At 32.1% G+C, this 22,064-nt stretch overlaps 12 protein-coding genes across 12 annotated transcripts; 4 read left to right on the forward strand and 8 right to left on the reverse strand.

Annotated features, from left to right (window-relative positions):
• Positions 1–1,747: 1,747 nt before the first annotated feature.
• Positions 1,748–4,249, forward strand: Kpol_1039p69 (uncharacterized protein; the record flags this gene model as incomplete). Its single annotated transcript, XM_001646126.1, has 1 exon — positions 1,748–4,249. One exon carries the CDS (start codon positions 1,748–1,750, stop codon positions 4,247–4,249), a length of 2,502 nt encoding a protein of 833 aa, XP_001646176.1.
• Positions 4,250–4,757: 508 nt separating this feature from the next.
• Kpol_1039p70 (uncharacterized protein) lies at positions 4,758–4,859 on the reverse strand (the record flags this gene model as incomplete). The annotated part of the gene is made up of 1 exon (XM_001646127.1): positions 4,758–4,859. One exon carries the CDS (start codon positions 4,857–4,859, stop codon positions 4,758–4,760), a length of 102 nt encoding a protein of 33 aa, XP_001646177.1.
• Positions 4,860–5,994: 1,135 nt separating this feature from the next.
• Positions 5,995–6,096, reverse strand: Kpol_1039p70a (uncharacterized protein; the record flags this gene model as incomplete). The annotated part of the gene is made up of 1 exon (XM_001646128.1): positions 5,995–6,096. The coding sequence occupies one exon, from the start codon at positions 6,094–6,096 to the stop codon at positions 5,995–5,997; it is 102 nt and encodes a 33-aa protein (XP_001646178.1).
• Positions 6,097–7,122: 1,026 nt separating this feature from the next.
• Kpol_1039p70b (uncharacterized protein) lies at positions 7,123–7,224 on the reverse strand (the record flags this gene model as incomplete). Its single annotated transcript, XM_001646129.1, has 1 exon — positions 7,123–7,224. The coding sequence occupies one exon, from the start codon at positions 7,222–7,224 to the stop codon at positions 7,123–7,125; it is 102 nt and encodes a 33-aa protein (XP_001646179.1).
• A 1,786-nt stretch (positions 7,225–9,010) lies between these two features.
• On the reverse strand, positions 9,011–9,661 carry FUR1 (uracil phosphoribosyltransferase; the record flags this gene model as incomplete). Its single annotated transcript, XM_001646130.1, has 1 exon — positions 9,011–9,661. The coding sequence occupies one exon, from the start codon at positions 9,659–9,661 to the stop codon at positions 9,011–9,013; it is 651 nt and encodes a 216-aa protein (XP_001646180.1).
• A 1,706-nt stretch (positions 9,662–11,367) lies between these two features.
• TOM5 (Tom5p) lies at positions 11,368–11,520 on the reverse strand (the record flags this gene model as incomplete). Its single annotated transcript, XM_001646131.1, has 1 exon — positions 11,368–11,520. One exon carries the CDS (start codon positions 11,518–11,520, stop codon positions 11,368–11,370), a length of 153 nt encoding a protein of 50 aa, XP_001646181.1.
• A 356-nt stretch (positions 11,521–11,876) lies between these two features.
• SPN1 (transcription factor SPN1) lies at positions 11,877–13,112 on the forward strand (the record flags this gene model as incomplete). The annotated part of the gene is made up of 1 exon (XM_001646132.1): positions 11,877–13,112. One exon carries the CDS (start codon positions 11,877–11,879, stop codon positions 13,110–13,112), a length of 1,236 nt encoding a protein of 411 aa, XP_001646182.1.
• A 262-nt stretch (positions 13,113–13,374) lies between these two features.
• RPS23B (40S ribosomal protein uS12) lies at positions 13,375–14,332 on the reverse strand (the record flags this gene model as incomplete). The annotated part of the gene is made up of 2 exons (XM_001646133.1): positions 13,375–13,747; positions 14,268–14,332. The coding sequence occupies 2 exons, from the start codon at positions 14,330–14,332 to the stop codon at positions 13,375–13,377; spliced, it is 438 nt and encodes a 145-aa protein (XP_001646183.1).
• Positions 14,333–15,518: 1,186 nt separating this feature from the next.
• On the forward strand, positions 15,519–16,910 carry Kpol_1039p75 (uncharacterized protein; the record flags this gene model as incomplete). The annotated part of the gene is made up of 1 exon (XM_001646134.1): positions 15,519–16,910. One exon carries the CDS (start codon positions 15,519–15,521, stop codon positions 16,908–16,910), a length of 1,392 nt encoding a protein of 463 aa, XP_001646184.1.
• A 221-nt stretch (positions 16,911–17,131) lies between these two features.
• NAT3 (peptide alpha-N-acetyltransferase complex B subunit NAT3) lies at positions 17,132–17,722 on the forward strand (the record flags this gene model as incomplete). The annotated part of the gene is made up of 1 exon (XM_001646135.1): positions 17,132–17,722. One exon carries the CDS (start codon positions 17,132–17,134, stop codon positions 17,720–17,722), a length of 591 nt encoding a protein of 196 aa, XP_001646185.1.
• An 88-nt stretch (positions 17,723–17,810) lies between these two features.
• Positions 17,811–18,812, reverse strand: SCD6 (Scd6p; the record flags this gene model as incomplete). Its single annotated transcript, XM_001646136.1, has 1 exon — positions 17,811–18,812. One exon carries the CDS (start codon positions 18,810–18,812, stop codon positions 17,811–17,813), a length of 1,002 nt encoding a protein of 333 aa, XP_001646186.1.
• Positions 18,813–19,382: 570 nt separating this feature from the next.
• On the reverse strand, positions 19,383–20,423 carry Kpol_1039p78 (pyridoxine 4-dehydrogenase; the record flags this gene model as incomplete). Its single annotated transcript, XM_001646137.1, has 1 exon — positions 19,383–20,423. The coding sequence occupies one exon, from the start codon at positions 20,421–20,423 to the stop codon at positions 19,383–19,385; it is 1,041 nt and encodes a 346-aa protein (XP_001646187.1).
• Positions 20,424–22,064: the final 1,641 nt, after the last annotated feature.

Genomic DNA, 22,064 nt, shown 5'->3' on the forward strand with positions numbered 1-22,064 from the left:
CATTTTATTGAGCAAAACGCTTGTTTCAGTACCGAACAGGAGAACCGCAAACTCTCCCCAATGATAAATTTACAATTACAACTATAATGACAATTGTATCACTATAATGAGCAGAACCAGGCATGTTTAAACAACGTATTTTTGCACTTGAGGCTACTGATCCTGTTGCAGTAATAATAATCTACCGCAAGTGGGTTCTTGAGTCCTGGCACACACACATACAAACTCACATACAACAGAATCAAAATGGGGATCAAGAACAAGAACAAGAACTGAAAAGTATTGAATTAAATTTGGTAAAACAGCTCATCTCTCGGTTTGTTCTGCTCCTGTTATCCTGAATGGGAGCGTTGGCGTATATACCTGGCGAGACTTGAAGATATTTCGTCCCATCCCATCCCATCCCATCCCATCTCATCCCGTAAGAGAAACCAGAAACAAGAAACTTAAAATGGCACTCTCAGGTGTCGTTTCTTATGGGACAACATCCCTCTATTCTGTTTGTATGGTGTTATCCATATATTTAGGTCCTTTCTCTATCACTTTACACTTTATCCTTCAATGTATATCGATACACACACACACACTCTCTCTCTCCCTTCCTTCACAAGCGATATACATACAATTATGATATCTCTTAGATTAGACTAACTTTCTAGTCTTCTTGAAACCTGCTAAAACAAGGTTGGTTGGTTGGTATGTTCATGTTTCGGGGGGGTTGAGGTTGGATACTGATTGGACGTACATCCCGTTTCAATTGCTATACTCATACTCTTACTCTCACTTTCACTCTCACTTTCACTCTCACTTTCACTCTCACTCGCACTCTCACTCGCACTCTCGTTGCTTTAACCAATATGTAATGTATATCTGTAGCTGACTCTCTCTATTCTGAGTTTTAAATTTTTTTTTTTTTTTTCAGTCAAGGCCAATTACAATATTGTATATGGGGTATTTACCTATTGGCCTGTTAAAAGGGAAACCAGGGCCATAACATACCTTATTGAGACACAACTAGCTCTTATACATGTGTTTCTAAAATAAAGGCTAGTTCGAATCAATGAAAAATTTCAAGGTTGTTTTTTTTCTGTAGTTGTCTTGTATGGTTCTCTCTCTATTCTGTTGTTTCCTTTCTTTTATTCTAGTCTCTGATAAGCTATAATAGAATAGAATAGACTACTTACATTTTTCAAAATACCCAAAAGGCAGCCTAATGAAAGTTGGTCTAACATATATAAGTAGTTTAGGATAATGATAACTTGTCAATTTTTCACAAATTTTGTAAAAATATTAATTTTAGAACAGAGATGGAAGAGTTACGTTTTATTTTGAGCTTATTTGTATATTAAATTCTGAAATTTCTTGTTATCATCTTTTTATCTTGTTTAAAAAGTATCCAACACGGCTATATATGTGCATGCTAACTCCAACTCAGTTTCCTATTTAATTAGCAGCCTTTTGTAATTCACATTCACATATATCTTCGACACACTCCCCACAGTACTATTTTTAAAGTATTATTGGAATTTCAATACTGGCAAAACACACTCACCTCTTTATATATATATATCTTATATATATATATTATCTCGATCGATCGAATTGTGCGTAAGTGTGTCTGTAAAGTGTCTCTCAGTCCAATAACAAAATATATATATAATTTCATTCAAACATTCATAGCCTCCACTCTAGCATATTAAAAAAATAAAGTTATCATAATATTCAATATACACACACATTTTTCATCATGAGTACAAGTTTAATGTTTAATGAACCATTGGTGACAACAGACCATAATCATACTAAACTATTAAGCATTCAATCAGCATCTTCCAGTGCCGCTTCAAGTGTGGATGAATCCAAAAATAATAATATCAACAGTTCCTTCTCAACGATCACAGCTATAAATGATGATAGCAGCTACGTCTATACAAACCCAGCTCTCTCAAGGTTGGTAACTCCTGAAGAAGATTTAGGTGCTTACACACCTAGTACTGTTAACGATGGTGAAGTGTCGCCTGCTTTACATTTTCAACAAACATTTCACCAACCTTCTCTATTTGCATCTCAAAAAGAATTTCAACATGATCCTGAGGTCACCGATATTATGTTGTATTTGGAACCCAAACCAGTTTCCTGTCCTTCATATCGTGACGTGAATCCAAACACTTTGGTACGTTTCCCAATTTATGAACATCTAGAACCTTGCCTTCCCAATCAGTTACCTCCTCCATATGAACCAGCTCTTGATAAAGTCACGGTTGTTTCTTTAAAAGAAGAATGGAGCTCACCATATGAGCGCAATCCAACTCCTGTTTGGCGTAATTACATTTTAGAATTGAATTCAACTCAATTAAATTTTTATTATATACATGAAGAGTTATACTCGGGTATAAGTGGTTATTGTAATGCCGATGGTGGTGCAGAAGGCAAAGGTGAAAGTAGTGTGACCCCTTGCAGAGACCGTAACGCAGGTTCGAAACCATGGAATGTCTTTGGATTTGGATCAAGCTCAAAAACAGGTAACTATACATATCATTTTAACAAACGTGACCAAGATCATATTTGCAATGAAGTCACTTTGCATAAACCAAGGTATTTAAAATATGAATACCTTTATAAAAGTTATTCCCTACAGTATGGGGTTTTAGGAATACCGACAGATATGCCATTTATGTTTAGCGGTTTACGTCTAAGATTAGAAGGTGAGCAAATACTGATAAACTTCCCTCATATTGATGATGTCATTGATTGGATAATGTATTTACAAATTGGTATCGGTATTTCACTAGACCTATACGACAGAGAAATGCCAGATTATAGAGTTGTACCAAGACGTTCAAGAACAGAAAGTGTTTCTTCAACTTCAGCCACTGTTAATACAGCCAACAGCTCGGCTAATACGACAGATACACTAAATAATCCTTCCATAAATAGTCATGATATTCCAATTTCGGATGACTCGTTAATGATGTCTAGAAGATACAGCACGGTGTCATCACATTCGGATATGTATTCCTCTTTACCACAAAGATCACGTGCAAATACAATCACAAGTATAAATTCAACAAACTCAAGATCGTATCTTTCCAATCAAATGTATGACAATTCCATTCCAGTTTCGTTTGTCTCCACAGACTCATCACAACGTAGAATGTCAATTGATCATCTACATACCCCCCAACAACAACCCAGTTTAAAGTCAAAGTTGAAAACTCTTTTCAAAACAACAAGTAACTCATCTTCCGAAGGAACTGTACCATCTGCCAAACCAAAATCATTTAGGAAAAGAGACACCGTTGAGATAAATGTTATCCCAGACACTACCCCTAGTGATTTAGAAGTGAATTCTTTCCCACAAACTGCTCGTTTTAGACAGGGGTCAGATCTTTCTGATACTGGTGTTCAAATCCAGAATAGCCCACAAAGATCTTTGATGAATAAAGTTACAGTAAACTCCCATACTGAAATACCAAGATCACATTTCGATGCGCCATTATATGAAAATTTGGATCTGTCTTTGGATACGTATTCCTTTCCAACATATAATCCACCTGCCCCAAGAAGAAATTCTGCAACGAACAGTTTACATGGACCAAGGCATTCGATAATATCCGTAACAAGCAGCACCGGCTCAGTTCCAAAGGACTGTATAAGGAAACCAACATCTACCGAAACTGAAGGTACCCACCATTTGCAGTATATTGCTGAAAACAATGGTTCATTTATAGATCCTGTTTCTGTTCCGGTAAACATTTCATCTACAGGCATGTCAAGAAATCTTTCTCTTGATGACAGGTCGATGTTAAGTGGTACAGAATCTCTCAGCAGCGATGTTGTCAGTGGTTACCGTAATCGTGCGCTTTCAGTTACAAGTGCGCTTTCATTTTTGGATAACGACTCATGTGATAAAAAATGGAACCCTCTAATACGAGCCATACCAAGACATCGTTATATCAGAGACACTTTAAGATGTGTGAAAAGTTTGACAGATGATACCAAATGGGTTGGAAAAGCCATCTGTAAAGTTACTGATTTACAAAAAAATGAAAGAAATTTCTCACCAATATATTATGGTGATGATGCCAGTGTACAAAATTTCGAAAATGCAGAAGATAATCATACAAATGTAACAAGCTCAGAAAAAAGAAAAATTAAGAATCACTATTTGCAGTCATTTGTTGTTGGTTATTCAGAGTTAAAGCCTTATTTCGGAAAAAAGTCCTACAAAAAAAAGATAATTGCATAATTCACACAAGTTTTAATATTCCTTATTTATTGTCCTTCATTATCTCATTCACATTTATATATTCAAATATTCACATACATTAGTAGATCTGTATTGTTTCTACAATCAAATATAAAAGAATTTAGTTCTATAAAATAACACATTAATAAAAGTCATTTTTAATCAAAGTTTGATTTCTTGAACTGTCATTTTTATAGGTTTCCTATTGAACATTTTAATACTTGTTGTACATAGTAAAGCGAATTAAAAAAGACATAAAATTATGATTTTTAATAATTTAAATATATGCTTTAAAATAAATAATATATGTTATATATATGGTATTTGTATTTTGGGAATTGATATGTAAATTTATTTGTATATATTTTGAAATGAATGTATAGGTATTTTAGATCAGAAAAAGGTTTGGTGTTATTCAATAACAGAAACGAACGAACATAAATTATAATGATGTAAAATAGTAAATTCTACTGTAGAATCGAATTAAAAGTTCTTATGTTTGTGTTATTTAAACAATAACACATTCTGGATCCCAGAACCAGCCCTTAACAATGTAGTTATCTTTCTTTTCAGAGGAGTTCTTTTGAGCGGCGTAAGTAGTTGATTGCATTTTTGATTGGATTGTTATTAGATTGAAGTTTTGATTGTTTGGATGATGGTTTTTTATTATTATAAATTATAATTAGAATAAGTTATCAAATGTTCTTAATCTTGAAATATTACCTGTTTATATACTTTTTGTTTTTTGCTTTTTTTAAATCAAGACGTTATTATTCTCAAAGAAGTGACAACTCAAAAACAATTTTTTTTAGATCCATAATACACAGCTATAGGTAGAAACTACAAAATATTACTATGTAACTACCTAATTTGGTAGTTACATGGGACATTGTAACATTTTTATTGGCTCTTTTCGTTTCCCAAAGGCGTCTAAATGCTGTTCCTCAACTTCACAATGTTATTGAGGTGACTTGTTTTGAAACAATAATATTATATTATTGACAAATATTAGAAATATTACTATGACCCCATTACTTTTGAAACATGATCCACACAACCATTAAATTACTTCATTAACATGTGAACTTCTCAATGACTACTGTTTGGAATCTTTGTTTATTTTTGGTAGCGACCGTACAAGCGACGGTATCAATGACTGCCATGTAATTACCGAATTAGGAAATTTACATGCTGAAACTTAAACATAATAATAAAAATATGAGGTACAATATGAAACAGTAAACAAAAATAAAATATAATGAAATTAATGGGAAGCTGACCCCAAGAACAATGGGTTCTGAGTATCTGGGTATTATATACCTGTAGCATATTCAAAGACATGAAAATTCATTTAGTTTTCGTTTCTTTTTCAGATACTAAACCAGATATAGATTCAACATTGGAATTGAACAATCGACAAGAAAATTAAGCTAATTATGTACTTTTAAAAGACAAATGTAGATTTGGGGCTACTTATTGTCATGACAAACAAATTTTTCATAACAATTTGTTACAGTTAAAATAAAAATGAAATAAAATACTAAATGACTTTAATGAATATCGCGATATATTAAAAAGGTAAAAAAGGTATATAGTTATAAAAAATAATGTCTAAATAAAGGATAAAAAAAGAACTGAAATTAAAAATAATAGAAAATTGGATTAAAAATGGGAGACCAATACTTCAATTATGGATAGTTAGGAGTTAAAATTTGGGTATTGTTATTAACTTCAATCGAGTTCTTTTAAGCAATAACACATTCTGGATCCCAGAACCAGCCCTTAACAATGTAGTTATCTTTCTTTTCAGAAGAGTTCTTTTGAGCGGCGTAAGTAGTTGATTGCATTTTTGGTTGGATTATTGTTAGATTGAAGTTTTGATTGTTTGGATGATGGTTTTTTATTATTATAAATTATAATTAGAATAAGTTATCAAATATTCTTAATCTTGAAATATTACCTGTTTATATACTTTTAAAATATTAATAAAGTCTCTTAGCCTTCAATACCTATATGATCAGTTTTGCACAGTTGTAAAATCTTTAATATTTGATTCATGTAATTGCCTGAAATAGATATTACATGAATTTATGAAACAACTTTACTACTTTTGGGGTGTTCTTGATCTTAATTTAAAGTTAGGTTTTATGAAACATTTCGTCTCAAAGTGAGGAGTCTATGGTTCATAATATTTCCTAAAATAAACCTTTAATTGATTTAGTACCATCTAATTGGGTAAAATATTGGCATCGATTTTTCTTATATTATATTTTTATTCATGTAATTATTTAGTAGTGCAATTACAATCCAAAACGTGTCATTTAACTAGACTAATTGCAAAATATGAAACATTAGGATGAAATATTACAAGACAGGATCGAAGAAAATAAATTTTAAAATATTACTGGTTTACACTTTTAGTAAAGGTCTTATTTAGCTTATAGACGCATATTCAGATTTAAATCTACTTTTATCTTGCATTTTATCTTACTTTAAGAATAGCTCTCACCGGCGCTCCGTCAAAAAATATTGATTCAATTTCACCAATGATCGATTTAGTGAAGCCGCTGAACAATAACAGTAAATTGACATCATTATTTGGCATAACGGTATCTTTACTCAATTTTGATCATTTCATTTTAATTATTAAGAAATATAATCTTTGTTTAAAACTCGAGATTTATTAAATTATATATATATATTATTGTATAAAGAGAATGTGAACCTTAAAGTCGACTAATTCAAACATTCCTGAAGTAACTGTTTCTAAAAAGTGAAAAAGAATAAAAAAGAACTATAAACTCGTTATTACTAATGGGATAATAACTATTCATATAGCAGAAAAAAGTAAATACCAGTGAATGTCACTGTGATTAGACAATAACACATTCTGGATCCCAGAACCAGCCCTTAACAATATAGTTATCTTTCTTTTCAGAAGAGTTCTTTTGAGCGGCGTAAGTAGTTGATTGCATTTTTGATTGGATTGTTATTAGATTGAAGTTTTGATTGTTTGGATGATGGTTTTTTATTATTATAAATTATAATTAGAATAAGGAATAAGTTATCGAATGTTCTTAATCTTGAAATATGTCCTGTTTATATACTTTTGAAAAATACAAATCATAATGTTACTTCAAATATAATCGTTAGTTTTATTACAAACTATAAGAATTTAATTTATGTTTCATTTGGCTTATTGTGATGCCCAGTGTCATGAACCAATAACTATCAACTCTTAAAAAATAATATCATGCCAAAAATGAGGTTATGATCCAATTACATTTGAAACAGCATATTATCTTGATTAAAAGTTACATGAACTTATAAATTGAAACAATAGTTATCAAGATTGAACAATTAAATGATATACTATTCTATTATTGTTACAATACGATTCATGCCATGTAATTACCTTTTTAGGAAGTTTACATGTCCCATTGTGAGGTTGCAGCGAAATCTTCGGAGAACAATTTGAAACATTTTGACAAACTCTAATAAGATAACCATAAGTAGTATTTTAATTGAAAATTAAGTAGAATAACAAGTATGTACCAATATAAGATAGTCAATATACAGAAAGTTTTATTTGAATACAAACAGTGTTTTAGTTTTATATTCGAACTATAAGATTAATTTTATTAGCAGCGTCATTGTATCTTCCAATTCTTCTCCTCATCGGGTGGGATATTGGTTTATAAAGCACATGAAGTTGTCCTTCAAATATCTTCTAATTAGAAAATTTTATTAATGTATTCTATTAAAATTTGTTAAATTAATCAAGTCTACTATTGGTACGTATTTAATAAGTACATTGGACTGGTATAATTTACTGACATGCCCCAAATTATTTGAAACAGGGTTATTTTATTGCAACAGAAATTAGAATTCAAGTAGTTAATGAACGCGGTTAATTTGTATCAATATTTCTGGGTTTGATCTCTTGAATCGAATTTATATTTTAAATTAGAATCCCACAATTCATTTTTTTTTTTTGGACCTTGTATCATAAAGCACTAATCCCCTATTACTTAATATTATATTTAAGAATACTGTGAAGAAATCTTAGTTTAAAATTTTTATGGCAATTGAAACCTTAGATTTATTTTAAGTCAAACAGATTGTTGGTCTATCTTGATAAGAAGAATTTTCAACTTTCTTATTAATAAAATAAAATTACATATTTTGGCTTATCCTTGTATGTATTTCAAAAACTAATACAGGTTTTCAAGTTCCTCTAACACAACCATAATAGTTCCTTGGATATGGGCTGTAAATTTTGATTCTTTGTTTTTTGACTTTTTTTAATTCTGATATCTTTCACTTCTTGATCTTTCCTCTGGTGACAGAAAGAAAAATTGATCATTTAGGGACTTATTGATCTAAATAATAGGTAAGTTAAAGTAAATATTGCCTTAGTTAAACTCGGAAGAATAGTTGAAATTCAATAACTTGGGTAAATTGATTATAATTTAAAGTATCAAATAATCATATATTGACCTTCTATAAAAAATATTGGTGAAATAAAAATTATTGAGGGAGAAATAAATGTTTAGCTAAGAAATTGAACCTGCCATACACTGTGAAATAATTCTTTTATTGATAAAATATAAAAAAAATAACGAATACATAAAACGTACGCTGTTTATAGAGAAATGCTAAAAATGCTTATTATGATTAAAACAATGTAAAAAAATATTTAAATATATATATATCAACTACACAGTAATGCTAATGAATTTACTTTAGTACAAAGTTGGCTTAAATACAGTAGTATCTATCACCGAAGTCACCTAAACCTGGAATTAGGTATTTGTTTTCGTCCAAACCTTTATCAACAGCACCAGTAACAATTCTGACATCTGGGAAAGCTGCGTGATATTTGTCAATACCTTCTTTGCTACAGATCAAATTTAGGAAGAATATTCTTTCTGGCTTGACACCACGTTTGATCAACACATCGGTAGCCATGATAGCACTACCACCGGTTGCCAACATTGGATCCAACAAGAAGACATATCTTTCTGAAATGTCATCAGGTAACTTTTCATAGAATAATTTTGGTAAGGCAGTTTCTTCATCTCTTTGAATCAAAATCTTACCAATACGGACTGATCTGCAACAGTCTCTTAGACCTTGTTCCATTGATTCACCGGCTCTGACAATTGAAACACCACAGATCTTACCCATGAAGGAAACACCGTCAAACTTTTCATTAGTCTCAGTTTCAACGATTGTTTCCTTAACTGGCAAATGATTTAGACCTTCTTCAACCAATAATCTGATAATTCTGTCAGAGTAAAAAATAAAATCTGGTCTAGATGTATTTTTATCTCTGATTATAGTGTACAAACCCAATAATTGGTTGCTTTGTGCAATTAAAGAAACGTTCTTGAATGGCTCAGTAGACATTATATATTATACTAAGTACTATCGTTATTTTTTAGTCAATTGATTAATTTTGCTATGAAAATGAACAAAAACTAATGAATTATGACAAGTGATCACTGATTTTCTATTACAAGAATCAGAAATGGACCATTTAGAAAAAAAAAGATCAATAATAAAAGATATAATCTACTTTTAAAATTGTTCAATCTCATCTCATTGAAATTTTTCATTTTCTTTATATAGTCGATGAGGTGAAAAATTTATGTCCATATTTTGTGAATAAAGAGATGTTTTTTTCTTTTCTCCAATTCTCCGTCGGGAAAAAAGACAATAATGCTTCACACAACCATTCCATAAAAAGAAACGCAAATTAGTTCACCGTCGGAATTAACTAAATGCAGTATTGATATTGCAAGAACAAGTAAATGTGAGGTAAAGAAGCAAAATAACTACTACAACAACAACATCGACAACTACAACTACAACTACAACTACAACTACAACTGCAACTACAAGAATAACTACAGAGGGTATCTCATCGAAATTAAATTAAACTAAATCTGGAAATAATAATATACGCAATTTCGAAATTATGATTAGGTTTCTGACACTAGGTCACCTCTTCAGATCTTTCTTGTAGATGATAGTACGATATGACTTGTGGACAACTTGTCAAATGTTACTTAATTAGGTGTGTAAATTTGATAATGATATTAGATATTTTTAATGGTCTTACCTTTTAGGTTGGCTTCATTCAAGTAAGCTGTGGTGTCACTTCATAAGTTATACAGACCTCGAGACTTAGGTTGAGTAAGTGGAGCATGAAGTTCAAGTTGTCTTGATATCAAATTGGCGTAATCTTGCTAAGTGTCATTATAGATATCTTCTTTTTAGCAAAATAGTGGTAAATTGAAGATAATTATATGGCACCAGTGACAAATAGTTATGAAATTATTATTTTTTCCTCACATATCATCAAGTTGTTCAAGTGTGTCTATATCATATGGAAGATATTATTGTCACTATGAGTCAGTATAATATTTGCTACTTCAAGACATTCACTATCAGAGCCGAAATAATTTTCATAGATTATATAAAATTGTTCATGGTATAATATTCTAAGTACTTCAAATATGGCTAAACTCTTTCAAAGTTATTTCTCTGAAACGCAATTAGGTTGAACCCCATTTAGAGTTTAACTTGACTAAACTAATCTTCCAAATCTACTTAATTTGTCACATCAGTAAGTGAATTATAAAATGTTCACCTAAATCAGATCGTCTAGGGTATTCTATTCCATCTTCGGTTAAAAGACTTGGTGAAGTTGTTGTATTTTATGTATTAATTTTGACATACTCAACAGACGTTAAATAGGTACCTGGTTTCTATACAATTAGCATTAATCTATCTTGGTAAGTAAATTCTAGTTAGTGACTACTAAATTTTGAAATTTTATATTACTTGATTAAACTAGAGTTAAAACATGAAATCAGAATTTTATTTTCATTTATTTACATGAATCATTGTAGCATTAAATATCAATACAGAGATATACTAGAACCTATTTACTATATAAAAATACTTGTAAAAAACTAGGAACCTTCTTTATTCACTCTTTCTTTGCCTCACCTAATCTACAGGTCGAGAGTGTATGTTCAATATATATAAAAAGATACCAATGATTATAGAAGGATCAAATCAGAAGAAACAAAGATATGACATCCTATCTATTTCCATTGCTTCTGAACAAAATGCCAAACCATAGGAGAAACCCATAAAAAGATAGCTGCGTAAGCAGCGTTTCTTACAGTAGCATTAGTTTGATCTTGATGTTGCTTCTTTTCTTCAGCAGAAGGTTCTCCTTGTGGTAGTCCAAACATTTCAAATATTAACGTATATTAACTCTATACTTCTAGATAACTACTTATCTAACAAATAAGACTAATCAACTCCAAACCATCAAACAATCAAGTTAACTTAAAACTTACAATCTTTAAATATCTCCTCTGTTTTCAGATTGTTGAAATTATTTATTATATTGACAAATTCACCGGCATAAGGAAAGTTTTTCGAAGTAGTTTGAAATTTTGATATCAAGAGAACCAGAGGTTTAAGATAGAAATGGATGTTTAAATAAAAGGTTGGTTGGTGTTGTTTTTAACAGAGAGTTCGTGATTTGTATATTTTTTAAAAGTTGAAGGGAACTAAGGATATCTGATCTATTGGTAGAGACGTTATGGATACTCAAGGGGTTAGTGATATGCTTGAAAATGGTGTTAATGCTGAGGTACCTCCTCAAGAAGGAGGAGATGTGGTGGCAGTAGCAGCAGCAGCAGTAGCAGCAGTGGATACATCTTCTTCTGGTGATAAGGATGAGAGCAGTGAAGTTTTAAATGGAGGTGATGATTTTGAAGATGGGATTAGAGACGAGCAAGATGTAGATGGGCATCTTGAAAGAAAACGTAAACATATTGAAGCTTCTGATTCAGATAATGAAGATAACGCTGTTGGGGTTGTTAACAATACTCTTGACAATATTAAAACTTTACCACCATCCGCAGATGGTGAAATAGAGTTAGATTCATCGACTAGAAGTCGTAGAGAATTGGAAGAGAAATTAGATCGTTTGTTGAAGAAGCCAAAAGTTAGAAGAACTAGAAAAGATGAAGATGATTTAGAGCAATATTTAGATGAAAAAATATTACGATTAAAGGATGAAATGAACGTTGCAGCTCAATTAGATATTGAAACTTTAAACAAGAGAATCGAAACCAACGACAAGGCTTTATTTGCTATGCAAAAAGTCAAATTATTACCTAAGGTTATTGATGTCTTGTCAAAGGCTAATTTGGCGGACACCATTTTAGATAATAATTTATTACAAAGTGTTAGAATTTGGTTGGAACCATTGCCAGATGGATCATTGCCATCATTTGAGATTCAAAAATCATTATTTTCTGCATTAGATAAATTACCGATAAAGACTGAACATTTAAAAGAAAGTGGTTTAGGTAGAGTGCTCATCTTCTATACTAAATCCAAACGTGTGGAACCTCAATTAGCTAGATTAGCGGAAAGACTTATAGCTGAATGGACAAGACCAATCATTGGCGCATCTGATAATTATAGAGATAAAAGAATCATGCAATTGGAATTCGATGCTGAAAGATTTAGAAAGAAGGCTGCATTAGATTCTGCGAAGAACAGAAAGAAGAAGAAGTCAGATGATGGCAGTACAGCTAAGAAATCTAAGGGATCCTCAGCCCAAAGTCTATATGAGCAAGCCGCTGCTAGAAGAGGTAGGGCTGCTGCACCAGCTCAAACCACCACCGATTATAAATTTGCTCCTGTTAGTAACGTTGGCATGGTATCAACTAATGCAAGATCTACAGGTGTCGGATCCACTTTAAATAATAGTGAGATGTATAAGAGATTGACCTCCAGGTTGAATAAGTCCAAGAAAGCTAAATAAAAATAGTTTTATGTGTAAAAATATTTTAGTTTAATAATTTATATATATATATGAATAAAAATCTAATGAAAAAGGAATTCAAATTAAAATTGTTAATAATTAATAATATTGTGTATTTCTTTACTTTATGAAATTAAAGACAAATAAAATATTTGATATATTATAATACTTGTGACATTAATTTTTCAGTATATTTTTTGAAAAATTACAGTTTATATATATATATAAAATGGGAAAAAACCAATTGTAAATAATAAACCGATTAGGATCTTGGCTTTTCCTTCTTTTCCTTCCACAAAGCTAATAAAGAGACACCAGAGACCTTAACGACCTTGAATCTGACACCTGGAATATCACCCTTAGCCTTACCTTTGTTACCGAAACCAGCTAACAAGACTTCGTCATTTTCATCGACGAAGTTCAAACAACCATCGTTTGGAACGAAAGCAGTAACCTTCTTACCGTTCTTGATCAATTGAACTCTGACACACTTTCTGATAGCAGAGTTTGGTTGTTTAGATTCGATACCAATCTTTTCTAAAACGATACCTTTAGCGTGAGAAGAACCACCGAATGGAGAAGATTTGAAAGCAGTACCCAATAATCTCTTCTTGTAGGTCTTTTCGGCCCAACGACTGTAATAAAATAAATCATAAAGATGATGATGAAATTGTTAGTAAAAAAAGAATGTACTTGGTGAAAAAAGGTAGAGAGATATCTTTATTATCATGTAGTTTCATATTTTAAATAGCACCGGGTTTAATTTCTCTTGATTTGTATCTATTTAATCTAATCTTGAATGCTCTGGTCCTTGAATGTTTATATATACACTTCAAATTTCATGTTTTCATTTCCTCCTCCCTCTGTCTGCATCGATCCAAATTAGCAATTCCAGTTCGTATAGTCAAATTTTGAATCTTTATTCAACCCATGTCCTTGTTCAGTTCTTTAAAATGGTGCCTAATATCTGGTAAATGTGTCCTCTCCTTTATGTTTCTTTAATCACTGAAACTCCCACCTTTCAGTTTCCCACTTTGATATATGAAAAATGTCCAATTATTTATCCTACTAATCCAAATCATGGAACAACTTCGATAAAAGATCATTTAAAATATCCCCAAATCCTCTGTAATCCTATTAAATGCAATAACATACTTGTTTCTTCTGTGGATACGCAACTTTCTTGCGGAATTCAAACCTCTTGGCTTACCCTTACCCATTTTTGGTTAATGATATTTGTTCTTGGTTATCTTTAAATATTACCAAATAACTAAACAGGTACACGATTAATAGTTTTTATATATAAGCCAAACTATCAATAACTGGTAATTTTTTTTCACTACAATAAACCTAATACAATTATCAGCTAAATTGCAGTATCAACACTGGACAGACAACGAAAACTTGCCTCTATAATTTCCCAATTTCACTTAGTACATAACAATATGTTAGTTAGTTCATCTTTGATCGATGGATAATAGATTGGTGGTAAACTGAATGAACCACTCTATAATTCGAAATCCAATCAATAGATACTATACTAACTTTCACCTTACTACTACTAGCCATCACTTGGGCTGGTCTAATTGCAACGACTACAATTTTTCCAATGCTATCGATCTCTAGCTTGAATTACTGCTTAGCTCTTTACTAAGACAAAGTGAAAAATTATTGGAAATTGTTTGCGTCAAGGACCTTGGTCTAGCTCAGCCTAAGCATAAACTGGTGGTCCTGTCTGCTTCTCTGTCTGCCTGCCTAGCTGGAAGAGACTAAACATTTTCTTTCTGGCGAGAGACTAGCACACCGGCGGACTGCCAGAGTCTGCCAGAGACGGATAAAACTAAAGTGAAGAGTATCTGCCTGGGTGGGAATGGGGACATAACAATTAATGAGCCATCTATTCCTAGTTCAACGGAGAAACGAGCTCAATGAAACTTTCCTTTTCAGAAACTGTTCTTTGGATTCAGAATCGGACTCAGAAGCAGAACACATCGGTAGGTTTCTTAGTAATTTTTGATTTGATTCTACTCGCTCCATTCGATATCATGAACCAGATCACGCGCCATACACTTCCAGTTTGTATTTCAATGGTGTATGGATGGTGGATGTTGATGTACGGATGTTGTGATTCTTAACAGTCATCTAAAACTTCGAAATGGTTAATTTGTAATCTTTTCAAGGGCTTTAGATCATTCGAAATTACATCTTTGCTATAGAAATCTTGAGTAAAGTTTACGTATATGTTAATAAGTGAGGAGGATAGGATTGAGAAGAGCAATACACTTGATATATAAGCAATACAGCTAGTAATTGTGAAGTGTGCTACATTCATATATATATATTCCATTTTTAGTGTCCAACTGGCTGGATATTGAAGATTGTTCCTAGTTTTATAAGTTACCTGTAATGTCAGATATCGACCGATACGTTAAGGTTCTTGTTGCCAAATATTTAAAAGATCAAGGTTATCATACAACTCTGAATGATTTTATTAAGGATGCAGAGTTATCTGTGAACTTGGTAGATTCTTGTAATGATTTAGTTATGGGCGAGGAATCATTGCGTCACTTGGTTCAAGATAGATTTCACTATAATGAACATTTAATTTCAAATAAATTTAATGATTTAAATTTGAATGATAGTATGCCTAAACTATCTGATTCATTGAAGGAAATTTTACCTTCATGGGAACATGCTGAATTGCAGTTCAATTTTTCTCCCTTGACAAATTGTCCTTCAAGTTTAATCATACACTCCAAATATTGTCATATTACCAAGCAATTAATGCTATCTACTTCGGATAAAGAAGTTATAATATATGATGAGAACTTAACTAAAATTGGTGAGTTGATTAGTGAAAGACCAAGCATATCAAAATTATGTGGTTCTATCGATAATGATAGATTATTGTATACTTGTTCAATAGATGGTACCTTCTATCTTTATACTAGTAATGATTTCAAATCTTTAGAATGCCAGAACAATAAACTTCATATGAGAATGATATCACATTTAAAAATAATTAATAATTACAAAGACATTGGTAATTCATGGTTTGTCATATCTTGTGGTCTAGATAACTCCCTTAAAATTCATGTCTTAAGTAAAGTAAATGAAATATTCCAATTTAAACTGTTAAATGAATGCAAATTATCTTCACAAGTAACGAGTATAAACGTATCTCATTTGAAATATGATGAACATACTTTAATTCCTTTGATATTCATTACAAGATCGGAATATACCCATATTTTATGCTATACATTTGATAATTTTAGTGTATCGTTACTTTATCAAATTGCATTAAATGATGCACAATTCACCTCACATGCATTTAACATTAGAGATGTATTGATATTAAATACAATATCGACAGAACTAGGTGATACGATATTGACAGAAAATACTATGATAAGTGTCGCTACATCTCATACTCCATATATGAGACTTTTATTAGCCACAGTTCCACTTGATAAATTTGATGATCTCAAAGGTATTGATTCAGGTAAAACATTTTACGATAAAGTAATTTTGAATATGGCCACAGAAGTTGCCCAAAATTCATATTCACAACCTATTATGAAATACTTACCTCAGAAGAAGGGAATAATAATCGGCACAGATAATGGTATTTTTGCAATGGATGTTAGAAATGGTGAATCTTGGAATTTAATAAAAGATCAAGATAAATATAAGGAGCAAAGGGTGAAAACTTTGGAAGTTGCACCTGAATTGAATTATGTAATAGCTGCAATGGCAAATAAACAAACGAACTTGTACTATTTAGATACTGTATAATGCTAGACATTATTAAATATGAATTTACGTCATTTTAAGGTTTTCAATATATTTTTCGCTGTTTCGAAAGTGAAAAATTATTAGTAGATAGATAAATAGATGTATATATCAATAATACACATGCTATAAAAGGATGAATGATTCAAAACATTTCTATACATAGACGAAGTACTAAATAAAGTTTGGATAGAGTATTCCAAAGTGCACACATTTATAGAATTATGAGTACAATACAGCCTTTTGAGGCAACAGATCTTTTCAAACTGGATAATATCAATCTCGATATTTTAACAGAGAACTTCCCTGTAGAATTTTATATGGAGTATCTAATATTATGGCCTGATTTATTCTTTAAGAGTCTCGAGACAACAATTGACTCCCAAGTAAACAATAATAACATATCAGGCTACATGATGGCCAAGACTGAAGGTAAGGCGCATGAATGGCATACACATATTACTGCCGTTACTGTAGCATCTGAATTTCGTAGAATATCTTTAGCTTCAAGACTTTGTAACTCTTTAGAGGCTATAACTGATTCTAATCCTCATAATGTTAATTTTATCGATTTGTTTGTCAAATGTAACAACGATTTAGCAATTATGCTTTATGAAAAGTTAGGATATAGTGTATATAGAAGGGTGATAGGTTACTATAATTCAAGTGAAGATGGATATCCAAATACATTAAAAAAGGTAAATGATGATAAAGATGCTTTTGATATGAGGAAATCAATGCAAAGAGATAAGGGAAGAAGCACCATCGCTGATGGTAGAAAAAATAAATGTTATCCACACGATGTAAAATTTTAAGATGCATAACTAATTATACAATATTATTTAGTTTAAATGAAAAAATGAACCATTTCAATACAAGAAATGAACTTTTCAGTCTTCTATTTTAGAACTCGACATTACTTCTATAGCTACCGTAGTTTTCATTATAGTTATTAGAGCCGCTTTGGTTATAGTTATCGCGGTTATTGTTATAACCACCTCTACCACGACCACGGCCACGACCACGACCTCCTCTTCCACGGCCTCTACCACGGCCTCTGAAGTTACCTCTGTTAGAATTGAATCTTGGTCTGGCTGACATTTGACCAAAGGTGTCTAAATTCATTTCCTTTTCTTCAGTCCATGTCATATTAGTATTAGTTTCGGTTGATGTAGAGATGGAATCAAAAAATGATGACTTCTTGTTGTAAAATGCCTCTTGTGTTTCTTCACTATTTTCATTTTCATTAGTCAATTCTTCAGCAGCAGCTTCAACAGGAACCTCGACACCTTCTTTAGTAAATTTGGCATTGTTTGATTGGAAATCGAAGTCTTCTTTTGGGATTTCTATCTTTTGTGGGGGTCTTTGCTGACGTCTTTGATTTTGATATTGGTGTTGGTGTTGGTGTTGGTGTTGATGTTGATGTTGATGTTGATGTTGGTTTTGATTTTGGTATTGTTTTGAGTCGTTGTTGGCAGCTGCCTTTGGTCTTTCTTCGGAGGCTTGACCAACTGACGGAGTAGCTTGAGATTCTTCACTTGGTTGATAAACACCATAACCTGCCATAGCGGCAGGGACTTGAGGAGCAGCTACTGCTGGTTGAGCAGGTTGTGAAGTTTGTGCATTTGGAGCAGTTGGTGGCATAACTGGTTGAACATCTTCTAGCTTTGCATCCAAAATATTTAAATCTTTAACTTCATTACCATTAAATTTAACTGAATTGTAAACTTTAGGATTTGGATATATTTCTTCAGGACCCCAATTTTTACGGCCTTCAGTACCAAAACAACGAACATCTCTTAAAGTTACAGTACCCTTTTCAGAATCGATTTCTTCTAACAAACCAACATATCTGTTGTCAGTAATAGAGATCAATGATATAGTCTTACCGATATATTGGGACATTTCAGTTGGACTTTTAGCTTCAATATTTTTCTTTTTTCTTTATCCAAGTTCTATTATCCACCTTTCCAGGAACTAAACAGACAAAAGAAAACTACAAATCTCTTGATAGTCTATTTCTATGAGCACTAAATAACACTCTTGAAGCACTGGAATACACCCTTGTTAAACCAATTTTTTCTTCTTTTAACATACTATCCTTTACTATTAATCCTATCCATGTCCTCTTTACATATTATAATATTTCATGATATTCATCAATTATCAACGTACGTGTGTTATGATGTATCACGTGATAAAACTCCAAGTATGACAGTAAATACTACATATAAAGTTTGGTTACCTCTTTACAAGGCCAGTTCTTTACAGTTATACACTTAAGGTCGAAGTCAAATCTATAATTGATACCTGACAATATGAAGCAGGCTTTTAATTAATTAAGCCGATAAGATCAGACTCCTATAAGGAAAGTGCTTAAAACGGTATTCATATGTTTCATTGCGAACTAAATGTTATATAATCAGGAGTTAATTCCATGTTATTTACAATATTTAATTTAGTTTATATTACCAATTAGGCAGTTTCGTATCTATCACCGACAGTGGTGAAATCCTTCAAGAAATCAGAAATCTTCTTGAATTCTTCATCAGTCAATTGACTTCTTGATTCATCAAAGTTTTCGGTAACTCTCTCAGCAGAAGAACCACTTGGAATTGGAATAAACTTAGCACCAGAGAACTCTTTTTCCTTATTCCAGTGTTTAATCCAGCCTAAAGCAACTTGTGGCAAATTAATTGGGTGAGCAGCATCTCTCTTTGCTACAATTTCAGAGGCCAAGAATTGAGTTAGCAACAAGTTTTGCTTCATGGCGTCACCTTGGAATCTTTTCAAAGCCAATCTGAAGTCACCTGCAGGAATATCACTTGTGGAAGTAAATTTTCCGGTCAATAAACCTCTACCTAATGGGGAGTAACAGATGATAACTAAGCCTAGATCGCTACAAGCTTTGGCAACACCATTAGACAAAATTTGTGGACTGAATAAAGATAATTCCACTTCAACACAAGTCAAATACTTAATCCAATCTTTAGCAATAGCTCTAATTTGTTTTTCATCTACTTCAGATAAAGAGATACCACCAATTGCACCATTTTCAACCATTTCAGCTAATGTTTCAAAGGTTTCATATGGGTAATCTTGTCCTGGTGGGATAATAGAAGTGTCAATTCTAGCTACTTCAAAAATATCAATGAAACCACCCATTGCACTGACACAGTTTTCAACACTTCTTCTGACATCATCAGCTTTACCTAATGGTACAAATTTTTGGACATCAAAACTACCTTTACAACTGACAATTACATCCTTTCTTAATTCAGGATACTTGGTAAAGAAATTCTTAACATAAACCAAGTTGATAAAGTCAGGACCATAAAACTCAGCAACGTTAAAGAAAGCCTTTGAACCGTTAGCCTTAGCCAACTGAATGGCCTTCAACATAGCATCTTGAGCTTGAGATTCAGGGACTGGTTCAGCCTTCCAAGTCAAACTCATCATACCATAACCGGTACCAACCTTTCTTAATTCTTCCTTCAATTGTGGAACGATAGACATTTTTGGTTGTAATTGGATATTATTATGATACTACCGCTTGTATTTGCAAAGTCAATTATATCACAAATCGCTATAACAGGGATGTATATATACACTTACAATCTTTTTTAAATTTAAACATTCAAGAGCTCTAAGTATAATAATAATAATAATAATAACGCATATTTATATAAACAAGAATGGAAAATTGAAATATTGGATATCATGATCTAAATTTATCAAATTAATTTGGAATACCTCGATAACTAAGAAACCAGTTGAATGAGAATAGCTGATCTTACTACGATCTTTTTATCCCAATTTGTTGAACTTTAAGAGAAGAAGTGCTTTTATGCAAGAAGGAATTCGAATTGTCATTGACAAAATTATCAGCAGAAGCATAGCTAACATTCAGCTACCTTAATTTCGAATTAAACTTATTTCAAATGTTGTCGTTAAAAAGAAATCACTGCTACTTACTACTGTTTCTCCCAACAGTAAGCATACTAAAAGTGCCATACCTTAATTCGAAAAATAGTACATTTCGAATGATAACGTAGGGCTTACATCATGAGAAATATAAAGGGGTCGAAGTGAAAAGAAGAAATATTCAGCAATACCTCAGACGTATCTCCAACAAGCAGTAAATTTCAAGATGTTGCTGAGGCTCAGCACAGCGAGATTGATAAAAAATTGCAAATGAGTAAACACACATACTACTGAAGACATCATCAAGTGATTTTTTTTTATTATATTATCTAGACAATAACGACAAACGATGATATTTGATCTATTCCTTGCATTTCTTATTATTGCTAATGGAGGTTGTAGGAAGAGCCAGGTGTTATCTCTTTTGGTTTCTTGACAATGCTTGGAAACTTCTGGAGACTAACTAACAAACTATTTATTACTTGATAATATGTATTTTGTTTCAAGGAAATAAATTTCTAGAATACATACGTTTCTGAGGAAATGGCGTAACTACGGTTTGAAGAGATTCAGTTTCGAAGCCTTTAAGCATTTCGGAATTATGAGGGTTGAGTGAGGAAGCAAAGTATTTAAATTACAATACACACAACTATGTTAGCTTTATAATCAAGGAATTGCCCTAAATGTAACTTTGATGATGAGATTGCATAATGCGTGGAATGATTGGAGACGAAAGGGAGGTGTACTGAATTTTTCAAAAAGTTGGGCAAGCATTTGCGATTTAAACATTTGACCTAAAAAGCATTATTAAACTTTTGCAATATCATACTTTTTTAAGGAATGTTAGTTAGATTAGCTAATTAATGGATTTAGGCGTCGGTATATTACTTTATGCCTTTGAAACAGAAGGATATTTAATCTGGAGCTTGGAATTGGATTTGGCCACTAAATACACGGCAAACCAAAATGGTGGAACCTTGGCCTAGATTGGAAGGCAATTTTCTTATTAGGGGGAACAAATGCCGCCCCCGGGGATTAGGTTAATGGGAGATTGTTCTTGACCTTGACCCGGATTTAGGGTTCTTTTGACTACCCAAATGAAACTGGAGGCACACACCTTGCAAAATGAATTAAAGGAGAATTGGGCGAAGACTCTTTTTCTCTCAAAGGGTTATTTTCCAACCAAGAAACGTTGGTTGAGGATTTATGAGGTGTCTCCTTTTAAGGGTGGGG

Source organism: Vanderwaltozyma polyspora, genomic scaffold, assembly GCF_000150035.1.
Source record: "Vanderwaltozyma polyspora DSM 70294 KpolScaffold1039 genomic scaffold, whole genome shotgun sequence".
Classification (NCBI taxonomy): Eukaryota; Fungi; Ascomycota; class Saccharomycetes; order Saccharomycetales; family Saccharomycetaceae; genus Vanderwaltozyma; species Vanderwaltozyma polyspora.